This window comes from Poecilia formosa, unplaced genomic scaffold, assembly GCF_000485575.1.
Source record: "Poecilia formosa unplaced genomic scaffold, Poecilia_formosa-5.1.2 Scaffold90, whole genome shotgun sequence".
Classification (NCBI taxonomy): domain Eukaryota; kingdom Metazoa; phylum Chordata; class Actinopteri; order Cyprinodontiformes; family Poeciliidae; genus Poecilia; species Poecilia formosa.
Window position 1 is genome coordinate 516182 of NW_006800029.1, and position 26423 is coordinate 542604.

Below are 26423 nucleotides of genomic sequence, written 5' to 3' on the forward strand. Positions count from 1 at the left end.
GATGCGACCAGAGCTGGATTTTTTACTCGAAATGGGTCAGATTAAAGAGCCGAATCCGAACGGAAGCGACTGACATCTTGGTTGGCGAAAGGATGTTTTTTTTTGTTTTGTTTTGTTTGTTTTTTGGCAGATGGAGGAGTTTTTTTTTTTACGACCTTGAAGAAAGAAAGAATAAAACACCTTCAGTCTCCACCGGCTGTAGAGACACGCTTGAAGATTTATACTGTAGCATAATGTAAGAATAGCACTCTGTAGTGTCAGGTGCTCGAGAGGAGAAAGGAGGCACGGTGCGTGTGTGCCCGAGGGCGTTGATCGTGGACAAGGCAAGGAACTGCATTCAAGCCAAGTTCAATGGAACATACAGTTCTCTTCGCAGTGGGATGTATGGCTTCAGACGAATAACGCACCGCCGCTTGCGCTGCTGTCTTTAACAGTTTTGTCCTTGTGTTTCTGGACCATGTCGTGCATTTTATTGGGAAGGAGGAAATTGGGAGATTAAATAGGTCTCAGCTGTCTTCCCATGTCAGGTAGCGTGCCAAGAGATGCGCAAAGACGCGCACCTGCATATGTGTGCCCGGCTTTCCCCCCCTGCCGCTAGCTTTGTGATGCAACGATTCAGACGTGGGGAGGCTTGGATTCGCGTCGTGGCGCAGTGATATTCAATATCAGTTTTCCCTCACGTGAACCCTGCAGAGTTGCGGGAGACCAGCGCGTCCGTTATTTGTGTAAATCCGCTTTAGATCCGAGTGTGTTTTGTGTGCGCGGCGCGCGTGATTGCGCTGCAAATCGGCTTTAGTTTCGCGTGTATGTGTCTGTATAGCCTGTATAGTTGAGCGCGCACACGGGACCTGGAGCTGTTCTTTAAATCTCCGGCATGATGGTCTTGCATCCTCCTTGGTGGGGAGGGGGTGGGGGTGAAGGACGATGTTGTATAGGGAGGCGGGGAGAAGTGGGGTTTGAGAGGAGGCTCGCTTGGCTTCATCCTGCGCCCATCAGCGGGGTCCTAAAAGGGGTTGTCACTCTGCGTGTTCACAGCGGACCTTGATTTAATGTCCATACAATTAAGGCACGCGGTGAATGCCAAGAGAGGAATCTACACAGCATCCTTTCCACGTTTTATTCCTTAGAATAATAATAATATTTAAAAAAATAAATCAATAAAATAAGTAAATACGAATCTCAGGCCGCAGGGTAACTGACCCTTCATCCCTCAGAAACAGGCCCGCAACTGCCAATCAAAGCGGCTCGCGTGGATGTGCTTACGGGGAAAGCAAGTTGCGCGTGTAGATTCGGTCACTCGCGTGTGTGTGTGTATGTGTGTGTGTGTGTATGTGTGCTACTCGGGCTGGATGGGCGCAATGCGCAGATTTAAAAAGCGTGATATATGACCAGTTTGGTCAACCTTTATATTCTCCATAAAGTCAATATTAAAAGTGTTTTACTGGTGATTTTTAGTAGCTGTTCTCCACCGCTGGATTCTGGACAATGGTTTTCCAAAAACAAATGGACCTTCAGGTGTGGTCAGCTGCTCATATTAGGTTTACATATTATTCAAGGCTCGAAGAAAGGTATTTGCAAGAGTTCCAGACGTGCCACTTATTTATTAAGCTTAATACAAAAGCATTTCATTGCTAGTATAGGGAATGGGCCAAAAGCTCAGTTTTCACAGAGCAGATATAGAAAAAGGATCATGGTTCTAGATTAACAATATAGAAAACGTGAATTTGTAACATTAGCGAATAATCTTTACTTGTGAAGATCATATGCATGTAAAGTTGCAAGACATCTCTTTATTATTATTATTATTGTGTTTGTTTTTTGTTTTTATAGTTCGCACACGGCCATTGGCATAAGCCCAGCCTGTAGGTTGCTGCCGAGTGTGTAGCGCATCTTGTAGCTGTTTCATTCCTTCACATCCTCAGTGTGTGGCTCAGAGCTCAGGCCCACAGCAGAAGCCGAGGAGACTATATGAAAGATACAGACTGACAACGGCTGCAGTGTTTATTCGGATGGAGTCAGCATGCATCACAATAAGTGATTTAATGCCATCTACAGGCGCCTCTCTCACAGTGCATGCACATAGGTACACCGCTGGCGTCCGTCTAGGAAAAGTTTAATTAATTTGTCCATACATTCAAGTCGTTTTGTTCTGTTGAGTTTAAGACCCGGCCAAATTTGTAATATCTTACGCAAGGGTGATTAACTTCATAAGTACACGGACAAAACCAAGAAGCCAAAGACAAGGTCTTGCCTTTTGAGAAATGCTGCAGTGATGGATGTTTTAGCTAGAAGCCAGTTATTTACGCACCATATTCCTTAAAAACAGGAATGGCAGCTAAAAGGTATGTTCAAATAATATGCATCAAATTTAAGCCTCAGGATTCTATCGAAGGCGACTCAATCAATTATTGACAGAAAAGCCAAGCAAAAAATAAATAAATAAATAAATAAATAATGCAACCTTGGATATAACATTACATTATAAAGGTTTCTAAGCCAAACGCAAGACAACAGAGCCCCTAATCTTCATAGTGACAGATTTGACATTGAGTCACACTTCCATAACCTTTCACAGCTTTTTTTTCCTGCCTTAGATTTCAAACAGAAAATAATCTCATGTATTTCCTTTTGTCAGTAGTTTTGACAAATTATTTCGGCTGATGTCTAGACTATGTGGGTTGTAATTCCTGCATACATAATTTGATTTGATTTGTTAATCTTGTCTTGTAATAACATGTCAAAAATAAAGAGTGAGATGTGCCACATTTGCTACTTGTCATTATTGTCCTAAACCAAACATGCATGCACTAATTTGACTTTCTACAGAGATGCTCAACCTTGGATCATTTGCAGCAGATAGTTCCCTCGCCTTAACCTTACGATGGTTCAATTAGGACAGAAAATCTCACCTACATGTAAAATACCACAAAACGTTTTCAGTCTGTACAGCTGTCTTCAGTTTATTTTGTGACAGGAGAACGCCAACTGCTCTTTCTCTAAATCAGGACCATGGAGAGTGCCAGTTGAGCAAAGCGAAGGGAAAAAAAAAAAGGCATTATGAAATAATTATTTTTTTTTTTACATTTGAGAATCTAAAACAAAACCGTGCAAAAAAAAATGCATTGGCTATTTTTTTTTTCCATCTTACAAACATATATTTTTTAATAAATTTAATCAAATCTGAAATCTCTTTAAACTGTAGGTGACATACCGGCTTCGATAACAATTGTCTACAGAGAATCTTGGGCGAAGCCAACGGGATTAATAGACAGGCAAAGTAAGGAAATTATTTCTAGCTTGAAAACCTTTGAGGGACATTTCAGCACAGAGGCTGACCTGTGGAGCTAGTCTTATTTGGATAAGGTCACTGGAAGGAACTCACAGAGGACTCACGAGATCAAGACAAAGTGATTTCTGAACTAACAGTTTATTAAGGCTTGAGTTCTTCTATAAAGAAAAACCAAGATAGATCCGTTTGAACAGGTTGTGTCCACTACAGCTGTGGCCTTTTAGATAAATCAGAGGTTTAGCATTTCATATAATGGATCCTCCTTCTGCAGTGCTGAAATCTGTGGCCGACTCGACAGCCCCCTTACATCAAACATCTTACAGTTATCCTTAATGTACATGTGAGCCCCGTACTTTAAACCCAACCAGCTACCACCTCCAGAGGCAACTAAAGTCCTCGGTGACGTCCTTTAGGCGTCTCACCTCTGCCCTCCTCTGCATGTCAGAGTGGCGTCGGTGAGGGCGCGCGCATGTCCCCTATATTGCTTCAATCAACCTAGCTATCGGTTAGTGCAAGTACAAAGATAATGAAGATTAGAGGCTATGAGAGGTGATTACACTGGCCAGGTAAGAACACAATGCAGCATCACAAATTTACTTTCCTCTCTGAGACTTACAGTTCATACTCGGGCGACTTCTGTAAAGTGCATTACTTGAGCCATTTCACTTTTATAATAGGGTGAACACAAAAGTAAAATAAAAAAAAAATAAAAAAACAGGATTGAAGAATATACATCTATGACCTGAATACGCAAACATCTACTTTTGGCCACAGTTATCCACACAGGTGACAATATTATCCGTTTCATCTTGAATAATTAATAAAGAAAAAAAAAAGAGAACATTTTCAATTGAATCTGAAAAGTTGGTTTTGAGGCTACATCAGGTTTAAAAAATACACAAAAGATGGAAAATGAAAGAAGCAGCACATCTGTTTTCAGGGGATTCTCTCTGCATCACAGCGGCCAAAGAGATACTTGGATAAATCTCACGTTCAAAGGGAAGAAAATCTGTGATTTTTCTTTTTTTTTAATTACTCTGTTCTTATTTGAAATGTGCTAAAGTGGGCGGGGGGAAACAGCACTGTCACCTTTAGACGCAAGCCACATGGAGGACCTTCTTTTCAGACATCTTCAGCAGACCCACTGTATTTCAGCTCGCCATGCATCGGCACACACATCTCAATATTTATTTTCGTTCCCCAATGTTTTTTTTTTTTTTAATTTTTTTAAACATAATTCAGAACTTGCTGTATCAGGATCAGTAGATCCCAGCTAAAACAAACTATATTTGAAACAACCAAAAAACACACAGGAACCACATTTCATTCTTATTTTTTTTTCTTAGTTGATAGTAAATCAGTTACATTAATTTTTAGGTTATACATTTTTAGGCTTTCTCCGTGAATATATAGACTCCTACGTTAAAGCTTAGCATTACGACCAACATGAAAGAATTAGCAAAAACCAAATTCAAGGAAACAGAGAAAAAAAAATACGAAGGATTAAGACAGAATGACGGTGAATGGACAAATATTTGAACCCTCTCCCCTGTTTTGTGGAACAAAAAGTACAAGAGCATAAAATTCATTAAACTTAGCAGTTACATCATTACGTAATTCTAACAAAGCAATTCAAGATGGTGAATTTCACAAATTGCTCAGGTTGACCAGGTCGTTGAGACAAGCGGAATCTGTCGTTTCAACACAAAGACGACGCCTTCAGGACAAACATCAAAAGAAATTTTACAAAAAGAAAAAGAAAAAGAGGGCTGTGAAAGTGTCATTAGTACAATTTTTGATTTAAATGGTGAGAGTTCTGGTTGTGAAGGACATATTCGTTGTTTCTTTCCCAAAAGCCCTTCCTCTTCTGAAATGTCTTAAGTCCTGTGTGACTTCACACTTTCCCTGATTTCTCCAGCAGTGTCACTGTTTGAGCAGTTCTTTTGACAAGTCACTGATAATTAAAAACAAAAATAAGGCTCCAGAAAAAAGTTTCTGAAATGAAAATTGTCAGTAGTAAGCCAAAAAATAGAGATTTTGTTGATTTGAATGAAAAATAGTTAAACCACTTAAGTTTTGTCATCCCAGTTCCAAGTCCCAACATTGCCTTAAGGATCCTTCAACCCTGTTGGCACAGATAAACCTATAAAGCATGGCAATGCTGCCCCCAAACGGACACAGAGGGGCATGACACGTCTGTTCCTGATTGTACTGAAATATAAAGTGGCAGTCAAACCCTGATTCAATTGGAGAGAGGAGGGGGCAGGAGCAAGAGAGAGAAAAAAAAAACATCCAGTAAGAGAAAAGAACGTGATGGAACAAGAATAAAAACATGTTTTAAAAAATTAGAGTGTGGTGGCTGCTAGGTAACATTTAATCAGCTTATTATTGTCGCACAAGAATCGGTGGATGGTGGGGCAAAAAAAATAAAACAGAAAGAAAGAAACATTCACCAGGATTAAATAGAAAACAGAAATGAGGGGCTTGGTTGCATTTTCATATTCTTCTGTCTTTAAATCGAGTCCTATTGTAAATGATCAAGCCAAGGATAAATGTCTTCTATTGTTTATTCCTGTTTTGGCGCTCCTGTTTGAGAGGAAAAAAATATGTTAGACAAACAACTGGTAAATATTACTACAGTAGAGCTCAGGATATTATAAAACCTTAAATAAAAGACCCTTAAGAGAGCTTTATTTTTCTTTTTTGTCATATTACAGGCATAAACTTCGATGTATTTTATTCAGGATTTTATGTGATAGACAAAAATGCATATTAGTGATGACAAAGAGAAGTGTGTTTTAACAATACAAATTTAAAAATTCTAAAAAGTGTGGTGTGCTTTTATTTGAAGCTTGACAAAAATCAATGCCTTGTAAAACTAACTTTGGCTGCAGTCACAGCCTTGAACTCTTTTGGGGCCTCTGTGCCAGCTTGGCACATCAATGTAAGGGACTTTCTGAAATGCTAATTCATTTTAGTAGGTTAAAAAGGTTAATTTTGCTCTCATCTAACCAGAGCATCTTACTCCATGTTTACACCCTAGATTGCCTCCAGCTGCTTCAGGAAAACTGGATTTCTAATTACTATCATCATCCATAAAGACTAGATTGGTGCAGGGTGTAGCTGCATCCAAAGTCACCGTGTCCAGCTTGCTTTTTTTTGTTTTTTTAATTTCCAGTTTTAGCACACCTGAAATGAAAAAATTGCCTCTGCAGATCTTGATGAACTACTGAGGAGGCAATTGAGCCATTTCATTCACGTGTGTCAGAGCAGGGAAACATCCAAAACACAAAACTATGAGAATGTTGGATTCCCATGCATTAAACATATTCTTCCACTTCCTAATTAGTTTGGACTATCACATAAAATCTCAATAAAATGCACAGAGGTTTGTGGTTGGAAAAGGATAAAATGTTAAAAGTATTCAAGAGTCAAGACTATTATGGTAAAACAACTTTTTTAAAAAGGCAACATTTATCTATTCAATAACACAAAAAAGTTTTAAGGAGGTGTTTCTTTCTCCCTTTAAAATATGTATTAGATTAAACATTCTTGTTTGGCTAGAAATTCTAGCAGATGTTTACCTGATCCAACCGAGAGCGGTTCTGTATCTGAGCAGGTTCAAAAGTCTGTCAAACAAACAAACAACAAAAAAATAGAAAAATATTATTAGCCTCTTGGAAACCAGCATTTTTATAAAGAGCATGGTTGCACATCATTGTCAAGCAGCCGATTTATTTAAACAGCGAGAAGGCTTTACCCACCTTGCGCACTTCCTCTTCCTCCTCCTGCCTCTTCTCATAATGAGAAAAATCGTCAAAGATGGAGGTGGTGTGTTTGTAGGTGGCGATGATCTTCAGCACCTGCTTGGCCTTCTCCAGAGGAACCTCCTGGGTATCGCGGGAGTTGGTCACTGGCTTGTTGTCGTTGTTCTCCAAGCGGATGTGGCGCAGCTGGCTGTTAGGCACATCCTTAACAAACAACCAGTCCACGTCGAACTTGCCCTTCCACTTGTCCTGCGCCCAAACACCAGCACTGGTCCCGTAGTCCACTGGCGAGCGCATTTCTGCCACGCCACAGAAATGACCGCTGCCGTTGACGCTGAACAGCAGGTACACCGGACCCTTACCATTCATTGCACGGAAGGCTGAGTCCAGCCGCTTGTTGCCATGCTCCGTGCTGCACCAGATGGAATACTTGATGGAGCGATGAATATCATCCTCAGAGTAGCTCTTAATGATGAAAACCCGGCCATTCTTCAGGTTCCAGTCAAAGTCCTTGGGGTTGTAGCTATGGGAGGCACGCAGCTTTTCCAGCACTGGGTGGGATTCTCCACCAGGTCCCTGACTAGTAGATGTTAAGGGGCCATTGTTCCCACCACCAACAACTCCCATCATGCCACTCCCGTCTTGGCCGAGGCCACCCTGCCCGTAGCCTTGGTTACGATTGCGTGGCGCGATCCAGCGGGTCTGGGGCTGAGGTGGCTGGGTGTGGTTTTGGTAGGGTTGAGGTGGTGGCTGATGGTGCTGGTGGTGTGGCGGCTGAGGCTGTAAGGCCATAGGCTGCATCTGGGGTTGTACTAATGACTGAGGAGGTGGGGGCTGCATGGGTCCTTGCTGCATGGGGCCTTGAGGTGGCATGCCATGAGGCAGCCCAAGAGGCTGCTGCTGCTGCAGTGGGGCTGTGGCTACTTTAGTGACTGGGCCCTTGTCCCAGGTCCCGATATTCATGTTGTGTTTAATGGGTGGTGGGGGCAGAGCCCCCCCTGGATTGGGCATCCCTGGCTTCACCTTGGATTTTAACTGCTGTGGTTTGGCAGGCTTGCTGGCAATGGCAGCCCAGGAGGTGGGCTTAGGGGGAGGCATTCCTATTGGTGTGGCTCCATTCCCTGTGGCTGCCACTGCAGGCCCGCCAATCACAGACCCCACTGCCTTGACCCCTGACCCCTGACCAGTGACATCCCCTCCAATCTTCAGCCCAACCATCCCCTGTTCTAGGCTGTTCATACCAGGAGCTTTGTTCAGGGTGTCGCTGTGAAACCCTGTCTGACCATCAGGCACCAGAGTGCCCCCCAGGGAGCTGGGAGGATAGCTATAGCTGCCACCATAAGCTGAACTTTGAGTCTGCTGGCCCTGGGAGCCACTTGTGCCCCAAGCAGAGAAGGCAGGGTTTTCAGGAAAAAAGTTAAACCTGTGGGGGTAGATACTGCTTCCCAGTCCTCCTGGCTGGCCAAACACGGTGTCCGGCATAAAGTGGTGGTCTCCATTGCTCAGAGGTCCATAGGGTGTGAGGTAAGGAATTGGAGGGTCCCCACCTGTGGACCAGGGAGCCTCACTCAGAGGGTAAGGAAATCCAATGGAGGGAGCATAGTAGCTAGACATGTAGGGATCGGTGATGGACTGGTAGCTGTTGTTCTGAAATAAAATGGAATAAACAAAGAAGTGACACGGAAGCTCAATTTAAAACAGGTAAAACATGGTACAGGGTTTCCCCCAGTGCATTATAAGCCTGGCGGGCCACCAGGCTGTACTTGTCCCCCCACCAGGATAAGCGTTGTTTGTTTATTTTAAATAGGTTTCTTTACAGAAGAGTAACAGTGTGACAGTGGACGGATTAAGCTCAGTTTAAAGATGATGCAATGAACTGGGCGTGAGAAACCAATTTCGCTATCTCTGCACCTGCCCTTTGGCCTCACATGTTAGCATTTCAAATTATGATGCCTGGTCGTGCATCTCTGAATTTTTATAACTTTTAACCAAAAGTTCCCCTACCACTGGGCTTAGCAGAGTTTCCGGGGGGAAACCTTGTGGTGTCTCTTAATTTTGACATGCAAGCAAAATTACTGTTTTGGATAATTCTTAAAAGCAGAACACTTCAATCAGGTATCTGCTCACAGTTATTATACTGTGAAATTTCATAATGGAAAATAATCAGGGGAAAAAAAAAAAAGAAAAACAACACTGAAAGTATGATTTACCTGAGTAGATTGACCAGGAAGGTATGGCTCAAAGTCATTGTCATGGACAGTCTCCTTCTGATGCAGTGAACCATTTTGCACTGCAAATATAACAAAATACAAAAAAGAAGCACATTTGAATTTACAATAATGGCAGATGGAGGGATGTGTAAAGGGGGGGTGGCAGAGGAGCTTGTTTAGATATGAAGACATGGTGTGCTACTAACAAAGCATGCAGCACAGGAATGATTTCTTTATTGTTTCTTTGCAACTGAAATAATCACATCACCTTACTACTAGCTGAAACTACTTTTGGTATATTATAAACAACATGTTTTCTTTACCAAAAGACAAAAAAAATATTAATTTTAAAGACTTGTGATGCTATAAAATTACAGAAAATCTGCAAATCTCCAAAACAAACAATTTTGCAAAATTGATATTATGTGTAAATATTACACATAAATATCAAGATTCATCTGACAATGATTTAATTCTCAAATGTTTTACCCTATTATGACTTAAAATACATAATGTCAAATTAACTAACCCTCTACTACATTAACAACAGATAAACAATGATAAAACTCAGATACTTATTATAATAATGAAGAGCAACAAATTATTGGTTGTAATTTAGCCCATGAAGAGATATGGCACCCATAACCAGATTAAATTGGTTTGCTTCAGTACGACACATTGATCCTGAATAATCCTAATAATAAAATGCTGTAAAATATGACATCCTACAAAGCATGTGAACAAAAAGTGAAAACGATTTAACTAGAATCTAAACTAACAGCTTGTTTCTGAGAAGGAAAATACAAAATATAAAGCTAAATTAAAATAGATATTTCTATTTACTGTGTGGTTGTGTATTGTATTACTATATTTATCTACAACAGCCCTCCTACTACTCTCTGTCCACGTAACAAGCTCATAAATAAATGTAGTATAATTAAACTAGTTTAACAAAAGAGTTCCTGTTAACAACTATTAACATCTGAAGTCTTCACCAAACTACTACAATAAAGACCATAAATATTACATTTCTTTGATACAAAAAAAAACTTGCATTAGAGTAAGTCTTACAATATATGACAAAATACCAACATGTGGTAAATATTTTACATACGCATCTAATAAAATACATTCTGTAGCTGCTATTTGCGTTACTGGCTTCACGACCCCTCAAAAACAATTTGTTATTGCAGGTTGTAGCTTGGAGATTTTCCAGTGAAAACAGAAATACCCAGAATGTAATTTGTTTTCTCCCTCCCCTCATTTCTGACCTTGAAAGGCATGGTATATGCAGGATCTGCCTTAAGATTTGTATCATTTTTAAAAATCAATAAAACACATTTGATTTGATAGATGAGCAGATGCATAATTAACCCGGGCCAGGTCCAGATTCCCTCAAATGATTTATAGTTTCATTTTAGCTTAACTCGTTATGCTTTTTTTGGAAAGGAATGTAGTTTTGGTTTTAGGTAGAACACTCTCCATCACTGTTTTTATGACTAAATTATATTCCACAGTAGCAAATTTGATCTTTGACCAGAATAAAATGTGGTTAAGTCAATTAATCATGTGATTAACTACTAAAAACACAAACATTTAACAAAGAATGTCTGTTAAACGTCTAATGAAAAGGTCCTTTGAAACAAAAAAGAAAAACAAGCATTTTTTTTTTATTCTTTTGTTACAGTGACAATTTATCACTTGGAATAGAAATTGATTTAAAACTGATTTAAAAGATTTTTTTTATTTTCCTTTGGTAAATGTGTGCTTCCATACAGAAAATATGTCCATCACACTTTGACAAATTTTAAATACATTATCATGACTCTTTAAAAAAAACAACTAAAAAAAACACTTGTATCCTTTGGCAAATTAAATAGAACTGCCACATTAATACTGTAAAAATATTATTGCGTCATCACGTACCTTTAGACGCTTGTCCCTTTGATCTCTTCATTTGGGTTGATCCAGAAAAACAAAACAAGAAACAATGTTATTTTTTTTTTTAGTAATTATGACTTTATATTAAGAAAATGTATTATTTATATGTTCAATATTCATGAGATCAGTCTGCTATTTTCATTAAAGAGGCTAGGCAGGATATTTATAAAACGTAGTCTTGTAGTGGACAAACACGATGCTTAGTTACTGTCAGCTGTATTGAATATTATATAATTTTCTGAACATCTCAAGTCAACTAGCCAGCTAATGCTAGCCACACTTCAGTAACAACTTCTGCATCACAGCAACCTTAAAATGGCTTTCTAAACGCCAGTAGTTCTTAAAGCAACATGAATACATGTTTTCCAGAAGGTATTTTTCTCGGAAAAGACACAGCAACACATTCTACCAAAAGTTACTGTTCAAAGAGCAAGTTACCTTGTGCCATTATGTAAATCTGTTTACGTTAACTAGCTTTAGGTTTTACCAAATCAAATGGTGGGATTTTTGCAGCTGTGTAGCTTACAAAACACACGACTTCTGTAAAAGATACATCTGACAACGTGATGCATGCAGAGCTACAGATGTCATCTCTCTTGAACGTCAATAAAACCCTTGATCATTTTCACGGAATGCAGCCAACTCGCTAGCTACATGCCAACGCTAATGGCTAGCTAGCACTTCCGACGAATAGCCATAGCCTAATAAATCGATAACGTTAGCAGGTAGTTAGCTCGCAAGCTCTCAACTGGCGAGATAAGTCGTCCTTCGTACCTGAGGGTCAATGCTTGTGGTAGACATAATTCATTAAGCAAGTCCCTGGTTTTCTCACGGAGCCTGAGCTTGTGACTGAATTTCAACCCCCGTGATTTGCAAGCAAGTTCACAGCTCAGTTGGAGTTAGCTTCGGGGCTAACAGCGCCGCTTAGCTTATGGCTAGTAGTTGTAGCGCAGGCTCAGCTGAGTATTCTCCCAACTTCCACAGTTCAAGTCAGAAGCCTCAGATTCCGTTTCCCAGAGGTTTCCAGTCCGAGTTCAGCTTTTCCGAGGTTAAGCGCGTATCGTCGTGTGGCACCCTGTGGATCTTGTATATTTACGTCTCCGTTCGCCTCTCACTTAGTCTCTTTTTTTAATTCCACAGAGAGAGTACTCCTCGGTTACGTTAAAGCCCCGCACACTTCCCCAATGGCTGCTCCATCCGGGCTCTGAGCTGTCGCTGTAATTCACGTCCTCCCCCGCGGGGTGGCAAAACTTTTAGCATCTTCTCCAATAACCATAGGAGCCTGAGATAATAAAAATCCAAGTGCATATCAATAAACTAGAATATCTTCGGACAGGTAACCTTCATTGCATTTAGTGTTATATATTCACTTTGACCATTACAGCCAATGACAACCCCAAAATCCTGAGACTAATTTTTTTTTTTAACAGATTACTTTTTTTGTTAATTTTGTTTAGTTTTATCAAAACATGCCCCCCACTGTTGCTGTTAGCAGAGGTGGTGAGAGTACCCAAAAATTGTACTCAAGTAAGAGTAGCACTACTTGAACATATTTTGCTCAAGTAAAAGTAAAAAGTAGTCATCCAAAAAATTACAATTAAGAGTAAAAAAGCATTTGGTAAAAAGTGATCAAATTATCATTTAATATTTAGAAAATTACACCATCAAATGGACCAAAATATAAAGTTAAGAGGAAATGTTGGTATCTTAAGGATGAGAATAATTCATATAAGTAACAAAAAAATAACAAAATAAGGCCATTTTTTTTTTCCAAATCAGTTTCTCTCAACACAAAAATTATGAAACTTTAGCAAAAACTGCATGTGTGTGTCTTTGTCTGGTGAATTTTTGGTTAAAAAATGTTTGTCTTTCATTCAGTGGATAGAGAATCCAGACATTTTACTCAAGTAAGAGTAGAGATACTTCACAATCAAATTTCTCAAGTACAAGTAAAAAGCACAGTATCGTAAAAGTTCTCCCAAAAGTATAAAAAAGTACCAGAACTCAATAAAACTAGTAAAACAAAAAGCTACTTAAGTAAATGCAACTGAGTAAATGTAACTTGTTACTATCCAACTCTAGCTCTTAGCAACTTTGTCAATACAACATAAAGAACTGAGTAAATTTTAAAAATGTAAAGGTAATACATGAGTAGTGTTAAACATATTCCTAATTGTCACTTTCGTTGTGTGTTTTTCTATTTTAATGCACACAGTTGAGTTGCTGCTCAACCATGTTGCGTGCGGTATTTAGCGTTTTGTTTTTTTGTTTTTCCTTCTGCGGTATCTGTGAGTGCAAGCGAGGCCAGGAGATGTCAGCAGACTGTGGTTTCCTGCAGGCCCTCTTACATCAGAAAGATCAGCTCATGTGAGACTTGTGTGGAAAATGACATGTGGTAAAAATATGGCCGCAGTGATCATCAATCATCTCATGTGCAATTATCAGATCTGGATGCAATTTTTGAGTAGATAAATCTTATACATATGCACGATATGCATAATTGCAAATCACATGGAGATTGTAAGCGCAGTTAAAGGCATAATAATTCTGAAGTCGAGTTAAATGTCAAATGATAGTAATTGGGGTGAGACGTTATCTGAGCCTAAAACTATGTCATCAAGACCCATGAGGTCTTTATTTTATTTGTCTCATAAAAACTGTGTAATTGAGCCAAAACCACACACAGACCCATATTTAAACAGGAGAACTACCCTGAACATACGTGATAGGTACTTTTTCTCGTAGCTACACTGAAAAAGGGCCTTGTTAGAGCAGAGTCACGTTAAACTACAAAATGTTTTGAAAACAATTTTTCATGTTTACCAGATTTTTATTTACCACTTTTGAAAAAACATATTTTCTTTTCCTTCCTCTTTACAATTATGAACTAATTTGTTTTGCTTCATTGTGTTCTTTTCCCCCTGAGGTGGAGCCATAGGACAGGCATGGCGTGTCATTCAATCAAGGATCAATGAGCATACATTCTGGCAGTTGGAGGGTTTTCTAGAAAACTTTCTCCTGTAGGCCGCTGCACAGGACCCCGCTGCTCATCATATTATTTCAGCTGTTGTTCTGCACTCACCTTCAGTGTGTGTTCCACTATGGACCGCGAAAGGGCTGACTGGCACAGGACAAAACGAGAGAGAAAAGCCCGCATGCTGCAGAATGTCGGATGACAGGAGTACTATGCTGCGCATCCTTGAGGAGCCTCGGATGCGGGAGGAAGCGGAGAGACTTCGGACCTTCCAGAACTGGCCTGCAGATGCACCCGTGGCTTCAGGAGACCTGGCTAAGGCGGGCTTCTTCTTCCTGGGTTCTGGGGACAAAGTCCAGTGTTTCTGCTGTGGAGGGATTTTAAGGTTCTGGGAGCAGGGTGACAGCCCCGCCGTTGAGCATAAGCGTCATTTCCCTACTTGCAGCTTCATACTGGGTCGAACTGTGGGGAATATTTCACTGGCGGTGGGCTCCTCAGACTCTGTGGATGGCCAGCTGTTGAGTCAGCTCCAGAGGATGACTATGGATGACCAGGGAACAGCTGGACAAGCAGTGTACCCCGAGATGGAGACAGAGGACTCTCGACTTACCACTTTCCACAACTGGCCCACTGAGGCCTCGGTGCAGCCAGATGTTCTGGCCCAAGCAGGGTTTTTCTACACAGGTACTTACTATCAATTCCCTATCAGAAGTACAAAAATGTGACATTTTCAATGAGCTCCTTTCCTTAGCAGTTTTTAGGCAAAACATGAGCATCCACTAGAATGTTTCAGTAGACGTTGACTGGTGTAGTGACCTCCTCTATGTGAGAGTTCATGCTACAATAGTTCCAGCTGAGTCAGGATGTTGTGAACAGAACAACCTGGACAAAACAGGAACTGCTAGGCAACATGCAATGAGGACTCAAAATTTATAAAATACCATTAAAAAAACATTTCAAACAAACCTGTCATTTCTATTACTGTCTTCTAGATTGGGAGAGGCAGGATCAGAAATTTTAACTTAATTTTGATTTATATATCAAATGCAGCCATTTGTCCTTAACATAGATTTCTCAGAAAGCAGTTGTATTTCGATTGTATTTGAAATATAGACAACATAAGAGGTTAAAAGTCTAGTGAGTCTTTATTCAATCAAACTCTGTCTAAATAATTTTTTTTAAATGTCAGGTCATGGTGACAATGTCAAATGCTTCTTCTGTGATGGAGGACTGAGGAACTGGGAGCCAGGGGATGACCCCTGGCAGGAACATGCCAAGTGGTTTCCAAGGTAACAACAGGGCTGTAACAGTGAGATGAGAAAACATCAGCTAAAGACAAAAATTTTATTTTTATTATGCACAATGTCATCTATAAGATTCATCCACTACCGATGAATCAATAATTCTGCCAACATCACGTGTCGTTGTGTGAATGACACGTGATGTCACGAGTGTTATGTCCACTGTAAGATTTCCTCCACATGCCATATTGCATTTAAGCCAAAAACATTTTGATCTCATGTGACCACAGCACATTTTTACACCTATATAACTTGTGGCAGAAATGAGACTTCATGTGGGGTTTCTTTCATCTTCTTGCCCCATAAAGCCTGGATTTGAGGAGGGAACAACCTAACAGTTATTCTGGCATCAGAATCTCCCATCTGAACGACGGATCTCTGAAATTTCTCCAGGGATAAGACGGGGCTTTTGGCTGAATTAGCGATTAATCCTCTTTTTTTCCCAGCCTTACAATTTAGGTGGATGGTCATGTTTTGGTACATATGCATTTATTTGATTTATGAATATCAGAATGAAAGGGAATGAATAGCATGTCATATTTCAGGTTTTTAGTTTTTTAAAAATGTGCTATTTCCCTTTGACTTAAAAACTAAGCCTCCCGCTGGGATTTTTTTTTAAGGGATCATACCTGTTGCCTATCTTAAAAGCATCCTCCTTACATTCCTCAGATGTGAGTTTTTAATCCAGTCACGAGGCCAGGAGTACATCAGCAACATCCAGGATGCTCATTTCCACCTGGGTGATACTATGGTAAGAGTCCTATTCCTTTAATTAATAATGATTTAAAATACATGGATAAATGAAAGCATTAGGCTTGTGTATAAATGCCAGTTTGTTATTTATTGACTTAAATAATTCATTGTAATTGAGAAACAAAAACTTGGTTTCCAGGGTGGATCACAGACGTCCACAGGCAGAGACGTTGGTGGCAGAAATGGTAAGTCTTACCAAGATTGAAAATGGTACAAAAAAATCATGTATTAGTAGAGAGATGAGAAACACAATGGTGCCCCTACTGTCTGATCCCAGATTCAAAGTTTCCACATGTCTCTTTGATTTAAACTTCTTGATTATTTCTGTCCAACTTTACAAATTACAGATTTTCTGGCTGACAAAACGTTTTGCACAATCTCTGTTTTAAGCCTCAAATTAAGCTTAAGGTTGTTTTTTTTCCTCATAAAGCAAATTCACTTTCTTTACATGATGAAAAATAACAGCCTGACATGCATTCAGATCTTTATTTAATCAACTTCTTACAATTCACATCTCTTTCATGGAAGTGAACCAGCCAAGACAGGTAGCAGCACACGCCTGACTGAAATTATCTAAGCTTGTTTTTCGTCAGGGACTGTGGCCACCGCTAAATGCCTTACCGGGTGTTTAACTGATTGTAGTTGCACAGTGAATGTAACACCGTAGTTATTGCGTGAAATGAAGGAAGAACCATAGCAATCAGATTTTCTGCAGGCACACAGAAAAGTACTGCAGTTAAAAATGTTTAATATGTTGCTATACAAAAAGTAAGGTGAATGTTTTCCGCTTTTCTCTTCCACTTTTGTGTGATATCGTACCAATCTGGGGTCTCAGGTCGTGTGTAAAGCCAGTATGGTATTCGGCCTCTAGTCTGAAGTCATCTTCCTCTCTTTTCCAACCGTCTTATCCTTCAGATATGGTCGGAGGTCTGGGAGCTTCATCAGCCATGCTCTCTCCTGTTGTGCAGACTGTGCTGCAGATGGGGTTTGAAGCCGGCGTGGTGGAGAGTCTGGTCCAGACCAAGTACCTGCTGACAGGCCAGTACTACACCTCAGTGTCTGAGCTGGTTACTGATGTTCTGCAAGCAGAAGAGGAGGAGAGGCAGGCAGGGCCAAACAGCAGAGGTAACAGAGCTGGAAAGAAATTTAAATATTTACCAGACTGCTGTGCTTTTGGAGATTTGTCCATGTTTTATATGAGTAATTGAATTTTTGTTTTCAGCTTATTCTTACTCCTGTGTTGAACAGAGACATGTTACTATTTATAGAAAATACTTTTTTTTTAAATCAATAATTAAGGGAGTAATTTTCTTACTTTTTGCATAATAAACAAGGTTTTCTGATGTACTTGGATGCATTTTTCACAGTTTTGCAAATTCACTGATGATTTTGTAGAAATCTCAGCTTTATGAGCAAAACAATATATATTCTAAAAATCTATGTTCCTCCTTCATGTTGCAACTTCTGCAACATGAAGTTGATAGCATGTTGACCCATTGCTATCAGGACTAATACAAATTAATAATAAAAATTCTAGACATATTCTGCCAAATAAGCTATTGGACACAGATGCATAGATTATTTCTGGAAGTAGAGAAGTGCAATTCATCTCAAATAAAGTTAAGGATGTAATTTTAATCAAAACATTGTAGCAATAGAAAACTGGAATACCTCTTCTGACAACTGCTTATGGGGTTGCTTCAGGGAAATTTAGCAGGCCCTGGACATCTAAAGCCAGCCCTACCAAAATATTACCTCCATAGATAACAAAACAGAAAAAAAAAAACACAAAAAGTTTTTAAACTAATATGTAGTGTGCTATAAACAGCAGTAATTATGAGTTTCAATAACAGAAATGCATATTTTGGATGTCATTAAAACTGCGTCAAGAGAAAGTAAAAGTACGTAAAGACAAGATCAGACCTTCTTCATAGCCAATCATTCCTCTGAGAAGGAAAAGTCCAGACAAAATCCAAAATGAGAAAACACATTAATACTCACAGTGCGACACGATGCACAAACTGAAGGTCCTGACATGGCTTTCCCCAAACATTTAACCCAGGCATTTTTATAAGTCTTCATATAAATCTCTAACAAGACGCTTATGCAAGCCAGCCCAATGATCTCATTGAATTAGAAACCTTTTGGGAAAGAAATACAGAGCATCAGCTCAGACAACAAGCTAAACATCACAATCTCACAACTTTTGGTTAAAGAAAATGTCTGTTGTACATAAACATTATTACAAATATGTAATATTTGATTTTGCATCTCATTTACTTGAAAATAAGTGGACCTTTGGAAAGGAGGACTTAAACTTTGGAAGTATTTTAAAATGAGTGATATACTGTAAAAAAAAAAAAAAAAAAAAAAAAAAACGACTGACCAGCTGCAGAATTGAAACACTCAGTTTTAATTAAAGCCAAGTCTTTATGTTGTGTCTTAAATTGGTTCAATTTAGAGCAAGAGAGGAGCCTGGGATCCAGTGCAGGAAACACGAGGACTGAGACACCCATCCCAAAGAGAGGTCTGCATGCTTGTGAATTCCAATTCTAATGAATTGGCATTTCATTTTATTTGTTTTTTTTATTTCTATTTTACCTATCTTGATGTTTTAGTCGCAGATCCTACCCCCAACCAATTGAATGTTTTTGTTTGTGTTTCCCACCAGTAAAGGATCAAAGTCCCGAGGAGCTGCTCAGGCAGCTGCAGGAAGAGAGAACCTGTAAAGTCTGCATGGACAAGCTGGTATCCATCGTCTTCATCCCCTGCGGTCACCTGGTGGTTTGTGGTGATTGCGCCGCCAGCCTGCGTCACTGTCCCATCTGCAGAGCTGTCATTAGAGGCAGCGTTCGTGCTTTTATGTCTTAGGGCCGTAGTTGAAAACTGCCACTGCACTGGTGTTGCACTGTCTCCCCTTGAATTTGCACTGCCTGCAGTCTTCAGTGAATTTATAAAAATAAGGAGTGCTGGTTTTATGATGTTATATAATAAAATGTTTAGGTTTCACTTGTGCACTGTCATCATTACGTTCCTAAAATAACTCCCAAGACTGTTAAAAGAGCATGTTTTTTTTTTATTAACAAACACCATATTTACATGAACACAAAGCACAGTTCTGCATAAACAGGGTTACACAATCAGGTCACATGAGGTTGGAGCAACTCAAGACAGAAAATAGAAGAACATAATTTACCACCTTTTAACACAAAGGAAAAAAGAAATATTTACAAAGAAATGGACACATTTTCAGTTTGGACCAGCACAAGCAGAACCATAACTACAACCAGGACTTTGGGAAAAGTCTGTATTGCACCCAGAGGAAGACTAGTTTTGACATCTTAGAAGTATTTTTTTTTTCTATTAAGACTGATAATGTTACAATATTAGACCCTTTGTTTTCCTAATCCACTGAGCGATCAATGAGTGCAGTTTAAATTACAGGAACGAGATCTAAATTATTGCAAAGTCAACCAACAGAAGTGCTTCGATGTTCTTTTCAGGATCCTAGCAATTACATTCTGTTTGTCTGGCAGTGAAGAACTCTTAATATCACAGAGAAATCTAATGCTCGACATAAGCTGCTGCTGGCAGTACAGGAAAATTGTAAAAATGAATACCAGTCAAGATTTTTTTTTTGTTCATACAGTGCTTTGCAAAAACATTCAAACTCCTTGAACATTTTCAAGTCAAAACCACAGATGGAGGTTGCGACCTTATGCAAAAGAACAGCACAAAGTTAGTCACAAGGACAACGGCAAGCCTTTCAAAATGCAGCTACATCGTCAGAAAAAAAAGCACTAATGAGAAAAACAGCCAAGAGGGCCTGAGAAGGTACAGAGGAACTGTGGCTCACAGAACTGTGGGAGAATCTGTCAACACAGATAATTATTCTAACTAGTCACCCACACCACAAATCTGGCCTTTTTGAAAGAGTGCTGAAGTTTGCTACATGTGGTGGAGACAGCAAATGCTTTAGTCCATCCTTGGACTAAAGCATTTAGTCCAAGGATGCTTTGGACTAAATGCCACACGAGATGAGGTGGAAAACTTTCTCTGCCCCGATTCCCCTGAATTCCCCCATCACTACTATGAAGCATGATGGTAGGAACACTATGCTGTGGAGATGCAGTATTTCAGCAGAGTCACGGAAGCTGATCAGAGTTTAATGGGTAAATGGATGAAGCTAAATGCAGTGACATCATGGAAGAAAAACTACTAGAGGCTGCAAAAGACTTTAGACGTCAACATCCAGTGACGATGAAATGTTTTTAATTCAAATATATCCATATTTGACATTGACCAAGAGAAAATCCAGACCTAAATCCAATTGAGACTATGTGGTAACTCTTTAACTTGATACTTCTGGGCTTTAGATGTGCAGACCCCAAGACTTAAAGCTGTGTTTGTCGCGACATGTGGTTGTACTTATTCAGGGAGACTGGACCCAGATGTTAACCATACTTTACAGATTTTTATATGTAAGCATTTCCAAACTGATGCACCAATTTGTGTTGGTCTATCACATTAAGCAGCAATAACATCCATTACATTTTAAGGTTGCAATAACATGAAAAGGTTTAAGGGGTAATAATACTTTGCAAGGCACTGTAATTCTTTGTTAAAGCACACTAAAACTAAACAAATGAGAAGCTGAAGTTTAAATTCAGTTGGTAACCAACCTGAGTCATGTGGAATGGAATGTATGTTGACTGAGAAAACACACTTTTAAACTCTTCTGCCTTGCACAATTGACAGTTTTCTGTTCTCCAAACAGAAACATGCCATTTCTGGAGGACATATGAAAGCTTCTCACTATGCACATGATCCGTTTGAACACCAGAGGGCAGTAGTGATTCACATAACATTAAGGCAACGGAAGCTCTGACAATACAAGAGTGGTGGGTAAACTGATGGATACGTTCTAAAAAGTGCTGAAGTGAGTAATGCTAATCATGTGTGCTCAGTTTTGTTAGTAAAAAGTTAAAATGAAGCTGATTCAGAATAAAAGCCAAAACAGGTGGAGACTCGAGTCCCAGCTTCAACCAGTTGTAATTACATACAATGCAAACTTTGATAAATGCTACAACTGATCACAGCTCAGGCTTTCACCATGTACAGACAGAATATAAGTGTTGAACTGACAGGGAATGAAGCCCCCCAAATCTATTTAGGTAGAAATTTAATTCATCCATATCCAAACAGCTCAAGCTCCACTGTTTGCGATATGAAAAGGTATGACAATATCTGTTGTTTGCGCCAAGTTAAAAATACGCCTTGCAACTTTTGCAGGACTGTTTGTAATGATCGCCCTTCCCAGACCTGTCTGCTGCTTGGGGAGAAGAGTTGAAGTCAGAACAAAAGCTTTCAGGTCACCCGGCACTTCAGAAATACTGACTCGGAAAAACTGTTGTAATAAAATGCTTCAGATATAAAAGTAACACTCGCATGCCGTTTATTGTGTTTGAGCGCCTCTTTGCGAGGCGAACACTCTTTTCCAGTCCTTTGAAACTTTGAATTTCCTTATTTACATTTTCTATTTTTGGCAGTTGTGCCTGTTGTACTGGTGCTTTTGTTGTCTCCCGGAGCCTTCACTTCTCCGCTCCCTTGGCTCTTCCTGCTTTGCTTCTGTATTTATGCGTACAGATCCTAAAGTAAACAGGCAGCAGCACAATGGCTCATTCTGCAAACTCTGCCATAATTCAGCCCAACGGTCAAGATCTCAGCCAAACCAGCAGTAATATGCTAAATCACCATCCTCTATGACACACAGCTACAGATTGGGAATGCTGGTTGCTCCATCATCCTACGTGTTGTTTTCATCTGCTGAAATATGTTCTGTACAGTAGAGTTAGCTCATAGTGAAAGCTGACAGAAAGAAAATAAATGATACTTTTATATAAACACAAATACCACCAATGGTAATTCCCAAATCCTGTAACAATGGACTGTTATTGTGAAACTGACTTTACAGGGCCACACACAAGTAAATTACATGTTAAGAACTGAAACCCAGAAGGAGACGTCTGGTGCTATGAGAAGCTGTGGGATGTGTTTGTTTGTGTGCGTGTGTGCGTGTGTGTGTGTGAAATCAGCCATTTTAGCTCCATGGGAATTTGCTGTATCACCTCCCTCGGTGGATGCCTTTCCTATTTACGTAGACCTGGAAAAGCAGGAAACATGGAAAGAGGGAAAAGAGGATTAGCACTTCTTGGGTTTCCTACTTACGCACACACACACACACACACACACGCATATGTGCACATGCAAAACCAGCCCTGGATGAATTCATTCAGAACATAACTCCCTGTAGATTGGAGAGAGGGAAACGTCCTCCCTCCCATTAGAGACGGAGTTGATTAAACTGTCAGGAAGCCCATTAAATATTCATTTCATGTTGGCTGAGAATTATTACATGAGTTCTGTGGCTTATTGTCATGAACTTCTTTGCAACATTTAATTCGTTAATCCAATTTTTGGACAGAAATGTGTATTTGGTTAATGTGCTTCTCTTAGCTCCTTGTGACATGGACACACACACTTAATCAAGTCACAGCTGTACCATGGTAGAGCTTTGTATAAAATACTACAACAGAACATAGCATGTTTCAGACTGTGGTTAATTAAGAAATTCAGGTATTATTTAAGTTTTGAAAAACAAGACATTTTAATAATTTGGAGTGCTATCAAGTCACCGTTTATTTTAGAACTTCAGTTCAAACTTTGAAACAAAAATGTATAACTTGCAGAGTTATACATTTCAATAGATGTATTTATGTTAATTTAGATGCTTATGGTTGACAGCTAATAAAAAAGAAAAGAAGTCGTTTCATCAGAAAAAAAAAACATAGCAGAACATATTGTGCTGAGAAGCATGTAGAGTATATATATACACTGAATACCAGCTCTGGGCTCTTCTTGCATCAGTTATTGCAACAATGCAGCATAGAGACGATCTGCCTGCTCATCTCTATGTTCTCTACTGAATTAACATTTCAGTGATATTCCAATTTATTGAGATGGACCGGTACAAAGCGGTTTTTTTAAAATTATTATTATTATTATTTTTTTAATACTTTGAAGAACATAGTATTCTTGGCGTGAACAGTTAAGTTGTAGACATTCCAGATGTAGACGCAATGCCTTTTGGGTGACATACTTACAGGTGCATGGGCTTTAACAGGAGATGGGATGATTTTTCATTGACATGGTAGAGTGGGAATGGATCAAATCCACCAATAAAATCAACTGAAAATGAAAGATCAAACATATGATTTATGGAGCAAATAAAAAGAGAACAACACAAAACGACAGAAAACAAAAGAAAAGCACATCAAAGTAACAAAACGTCACGGATGACAAAAAAAGATATATAAACATGGAATAAAATGTAAAACAAAATGTATCCATTGATGGCATTTTAAAGAGAAAAGCTTCCTAGTTATTTTATCTTTACCAAGTTAGAAAAAAAAACAAACAAAAAAAACATCTTGCTGAAACTTTTTTTTAAATTTGTGCATCTGCCTGCAGCCAAGGGGGAAAGCTTAGGAACAGGTGAAAGCTTGCCAGCTGTTAAAATAGCCTCAGCCTTTTTATCGCGTAGAAACAGAAGAAGCCTTCAGCCAACAAATAAATAGCCTTCTTTTGCTTATCCTCCCTTTAAAGAGTTCAGATTGTAGATCAACTGGCGATTGCCATGTAATGCAAGGAACAGAAGAGCACGCTTGTTGCAAAGTGCTGTGAACCTTTCACCAGTGAGAAGAAACAGTCTTGAGATGGTGGAAGAAAAAAAAAAAACAAAAAACAAAAAAAACCTTGAGACTGGTTACAATGGCAGAGGAAAGAAAGCGGAGGCAGGGGTGCGTCACGCCTGTCGGTCTGACTGACAGGGGCTGAGAAGATTAAGTTAAGGGAGTGCGTGTAAAAGAGGACAGCATGTCCAGGAACTGTGAGTCGTGTGTAAACTGCAGGGGGAGAAACTGAGGCTGAATTTGATTCAGTTCAGAAAGACAACAAACAAATAGTGCTCTAATAAAAGAGGAGAAATGGAAAGATCTGTTACACTCCGCGAAGGAACAGCCGCTACGGAAAAACGCACATGAGAAAACCTACTGGGACTCGGCCCTGTCCTGATAAGTGGAGACAGAGGTGGTCTGCTGGACACTGATAGATGGTCAGGGTGGGAACCAGGGGGCCGGTTGGGGTTACGCTGGCCTACGCTTTTCCTGTGACCCTGCCCTGCTTCCCAGGGCATTTACCATTTCATCTGCAAACCAGATACAGACACACACCTGCCACAAGCGCACGTCTCCCCGGGTATTTCTACACAAATAGCTTTCTCATTATAAGTGGGTGGGGATCTACCCCCCATTATGATAAGCTATGCTGTGCAATATAGTTAACTGATAATTATATTTGCCATTTTTAGACACAATAACACCTCGGGGGACTTCATGCTCAGGCTAACATATTCATCAGTCAGACAAAGACTGTAGCACAGAGAGAATTATAGAATGCATTAAACATGAACATGGGATACTTGGGATCTGGTGCTAATCATATTTTTTATTTTTTCCCAACAATCTAAGTCTAATTCATGTTTGTGAATCTGTTTTACTATTCGTTTCACCAAAAAGCCTGTGTGAAATAGATCCTACCATTTGTAAGCTTTCTTTTTCCACCAGGATTCTTCGTGAACATTGCATGCAGCCCGAATTTTTGCGACTCTGCATATCCATTCAAAAGATAACTTAAACACACAGCTGGTAAAGAAAATCATCATCAGCTCACAAGCAGAAGAAGAAAACACTATTTGTGTTTTTAAGAAATATGAAATATATGTTACTCCTTCTTTTCAGTTGTGTTTTATGAGGCTCAATCTGAAAACTGTACACCATGCTCATTCAGTTAATCAGAACCAAACCTAGAATGAATACAGGTGAGTGCTTGTCGGCGACATCCAAGCTACTCACCAGAAGTAGCTGCATTAAAGGCGTAATGGTTTTTCACCTTAGTGGCGAGAAGCAAAGTAAAAAAAAAGACAGTCTTGGATGCTGCAGTCTACCGTTTCTCAGACAGCTGCCAGCCTGTTGCTGTGCTGAACAGAATGCCCCTGGAACACTAGTAACTGAACTTCACACTGCTTAAATCAAACAGCTATAGCTATGAGGCAGCAAGAAAACTTTTTTTCCGGACATTTTGTTCAAACACAATTAACAGGAACATCGTCGCCCCTCCTGCATAGAACAGTATGTTGTCAAAATTCACTGTTTTGAAAACAAAATTGCCTTTGTTCATTGTTTATTCTGCTCCACTGGATCATCATTAAGAAGCACAACCAACCTGAAAAGTTTTGAAATATATAAAGGCACTATCAGCTGAGAATAACATCTACTCTCTATGGACCATATAGTTTGTCTTCTAGTTCTGTCTTGAACCCTGTCTTCTGTTTTCTTGTGTCTCTGTCCTGTCTCACATTCCCAGTTGGATATGAAAAGTATGGATATGGAACAGATCTGTTTATCCTTTAAACATGAGACTTATATTCGTTTTAAGCAATGTTCAGAATGAAGAAATCCGTGTAAAGGGATCTTAATCCTTATTGAAGCCCTTCAATAAGGATTAAGGAAACCCTATTGCCAAAAATGTCAACATGAAATAAAGGGATTTAGTATTTACAGATGACTGGCAGATGTGCTTTTTTCTTTTTTTTTTGTTTGTTTTTTTTGACAGGGCAAATGGCCAAGGCGGTCTCTTCCTGACAGATTTTTTACTTGTTCAGGCATATGCAAGAATTGACAGGTGTGTGGGTCAGAAATGCGTTTCAGGATGTAATGCAAGACAGAAATGTTTTAGTTCAAATGAAAACTTCCGCAGTCTCCTGACAAGTGTGTAAAACGTTTGGTGATTTGTGATGAATTCAAAGAGAAAATTAGAAAAAAAGAGCAGGAGGGTAAACGTGGGGCTGGTGGGGGAAAAAGGCAAAGTGTGGGGAAGATGAAAAAAACATGTAAGGGACAGCAGAGACTAAAACAGACAGTCGGATAAAGACCAGACGGATGAGGTCGGTACTTCAAAGCCTGTCAGCTACACTGGCTCTCCATCTGTCACTGTCCTCACACACCACTACACGACCATTGCTGCTGTAAATTTACTGTAACGACCAGCTTAGCAGTTTTATTATATTTG

The 26423-nt window shown here is 39.5% G+C and overlaps 3 protein-coding genes across 6 annotated transcripts in view; 1 reads left to right on the forward strand and 2 right to left on the reverse strand.

The window, feature by feature from the left end:
• Positions 1-1814: 1814 nt before the first annotated feature.
• Positions 1815-12449, reverse strand: LOC103141837 (YTH domain-containing family protein 1). Its single transcript, XM_007557626.2, has 6 exons — positions 11982-12449; positions 11193-11217; positions 9267-9346; positions 7054-8703; positions 6874-6918; positions 1815-5875 (listed from the first exon to the last, which is right to left on the reverse strand). Exons 1-6 carry the CDS (start codon positions 12006-12008, stop codon positions 5849-5851), a joined length of 1854 nt encoding a protein of 617 aa, XP_007557688.1. The 5' UTR covers positions 12009-12449; the 3' UTR covers positions 1815-5848.
• A 924-nt stretch (positions 12450-13373) lies between these two features.
• On the forward strand, positions 13374-19792 carry birc7 (baculoviral IAP repeat containing 7). Of its 2 annotated transcripts, none has more exons than XM_016674114.1 (8): positions 13374-13574; positions 14134-14865; positions 15371-15470; positions 16152-16233; positions 16375-16420; positions 17151-17273; positions 18697-18762; positions 18907-19792. In XM_016674114.1, the coding sequence occupies exons 2-8, from the start codon at positions 14373-14375 to the stop codon at positions 19104-19106; spliced, it is 1110 nt and encodes a 369-aa protein (XP_016529600.1). In that variant the 5' UTR covers positions 13374-13574; positions 14134-14372; the 3' UTR covers positions 19107-19792. The 2 variants fall into 2 exon arrangements, with proteins under 2 accessions (XP_016529600.1, XP_007557689.1); XM_007557627.2 differs by having other exon boundaries at positions 13375-13574; positions 17151-17360.
• An 810-nt stretch (positions 19793-20602) lies between these two features.
• The window catches only part of nkain4 (sodium/potassium transporting ATPase interacting 4), a 50891-nt gene continuing 45070 nt past the window's right edge, over positions 20603-26423 (reverse strand). Inside the window, exons 6-7 of one of the 3 annotated variants that reach the window (XM_007557628.2) lie at positions 23399-23483; positions 20603-22398 (exon numbers count right to left, since the gene is read on the reverse strand). In XM_007557628.2, the coding sequence (XP_007557690.1) occupies positions 22389-22398; positions 23399-23483 (95 nt within the window). In that variant the 3' untranslated portion in view covers positions 20603-22388. Of the gene's footprint in view, positions 22399-23394; positions 23484-26423 lie in introns of those variants that run through there. The other 2 variants (XM_007557630.2, XM_007557629.2) reach the window with 2 other exon arrangements.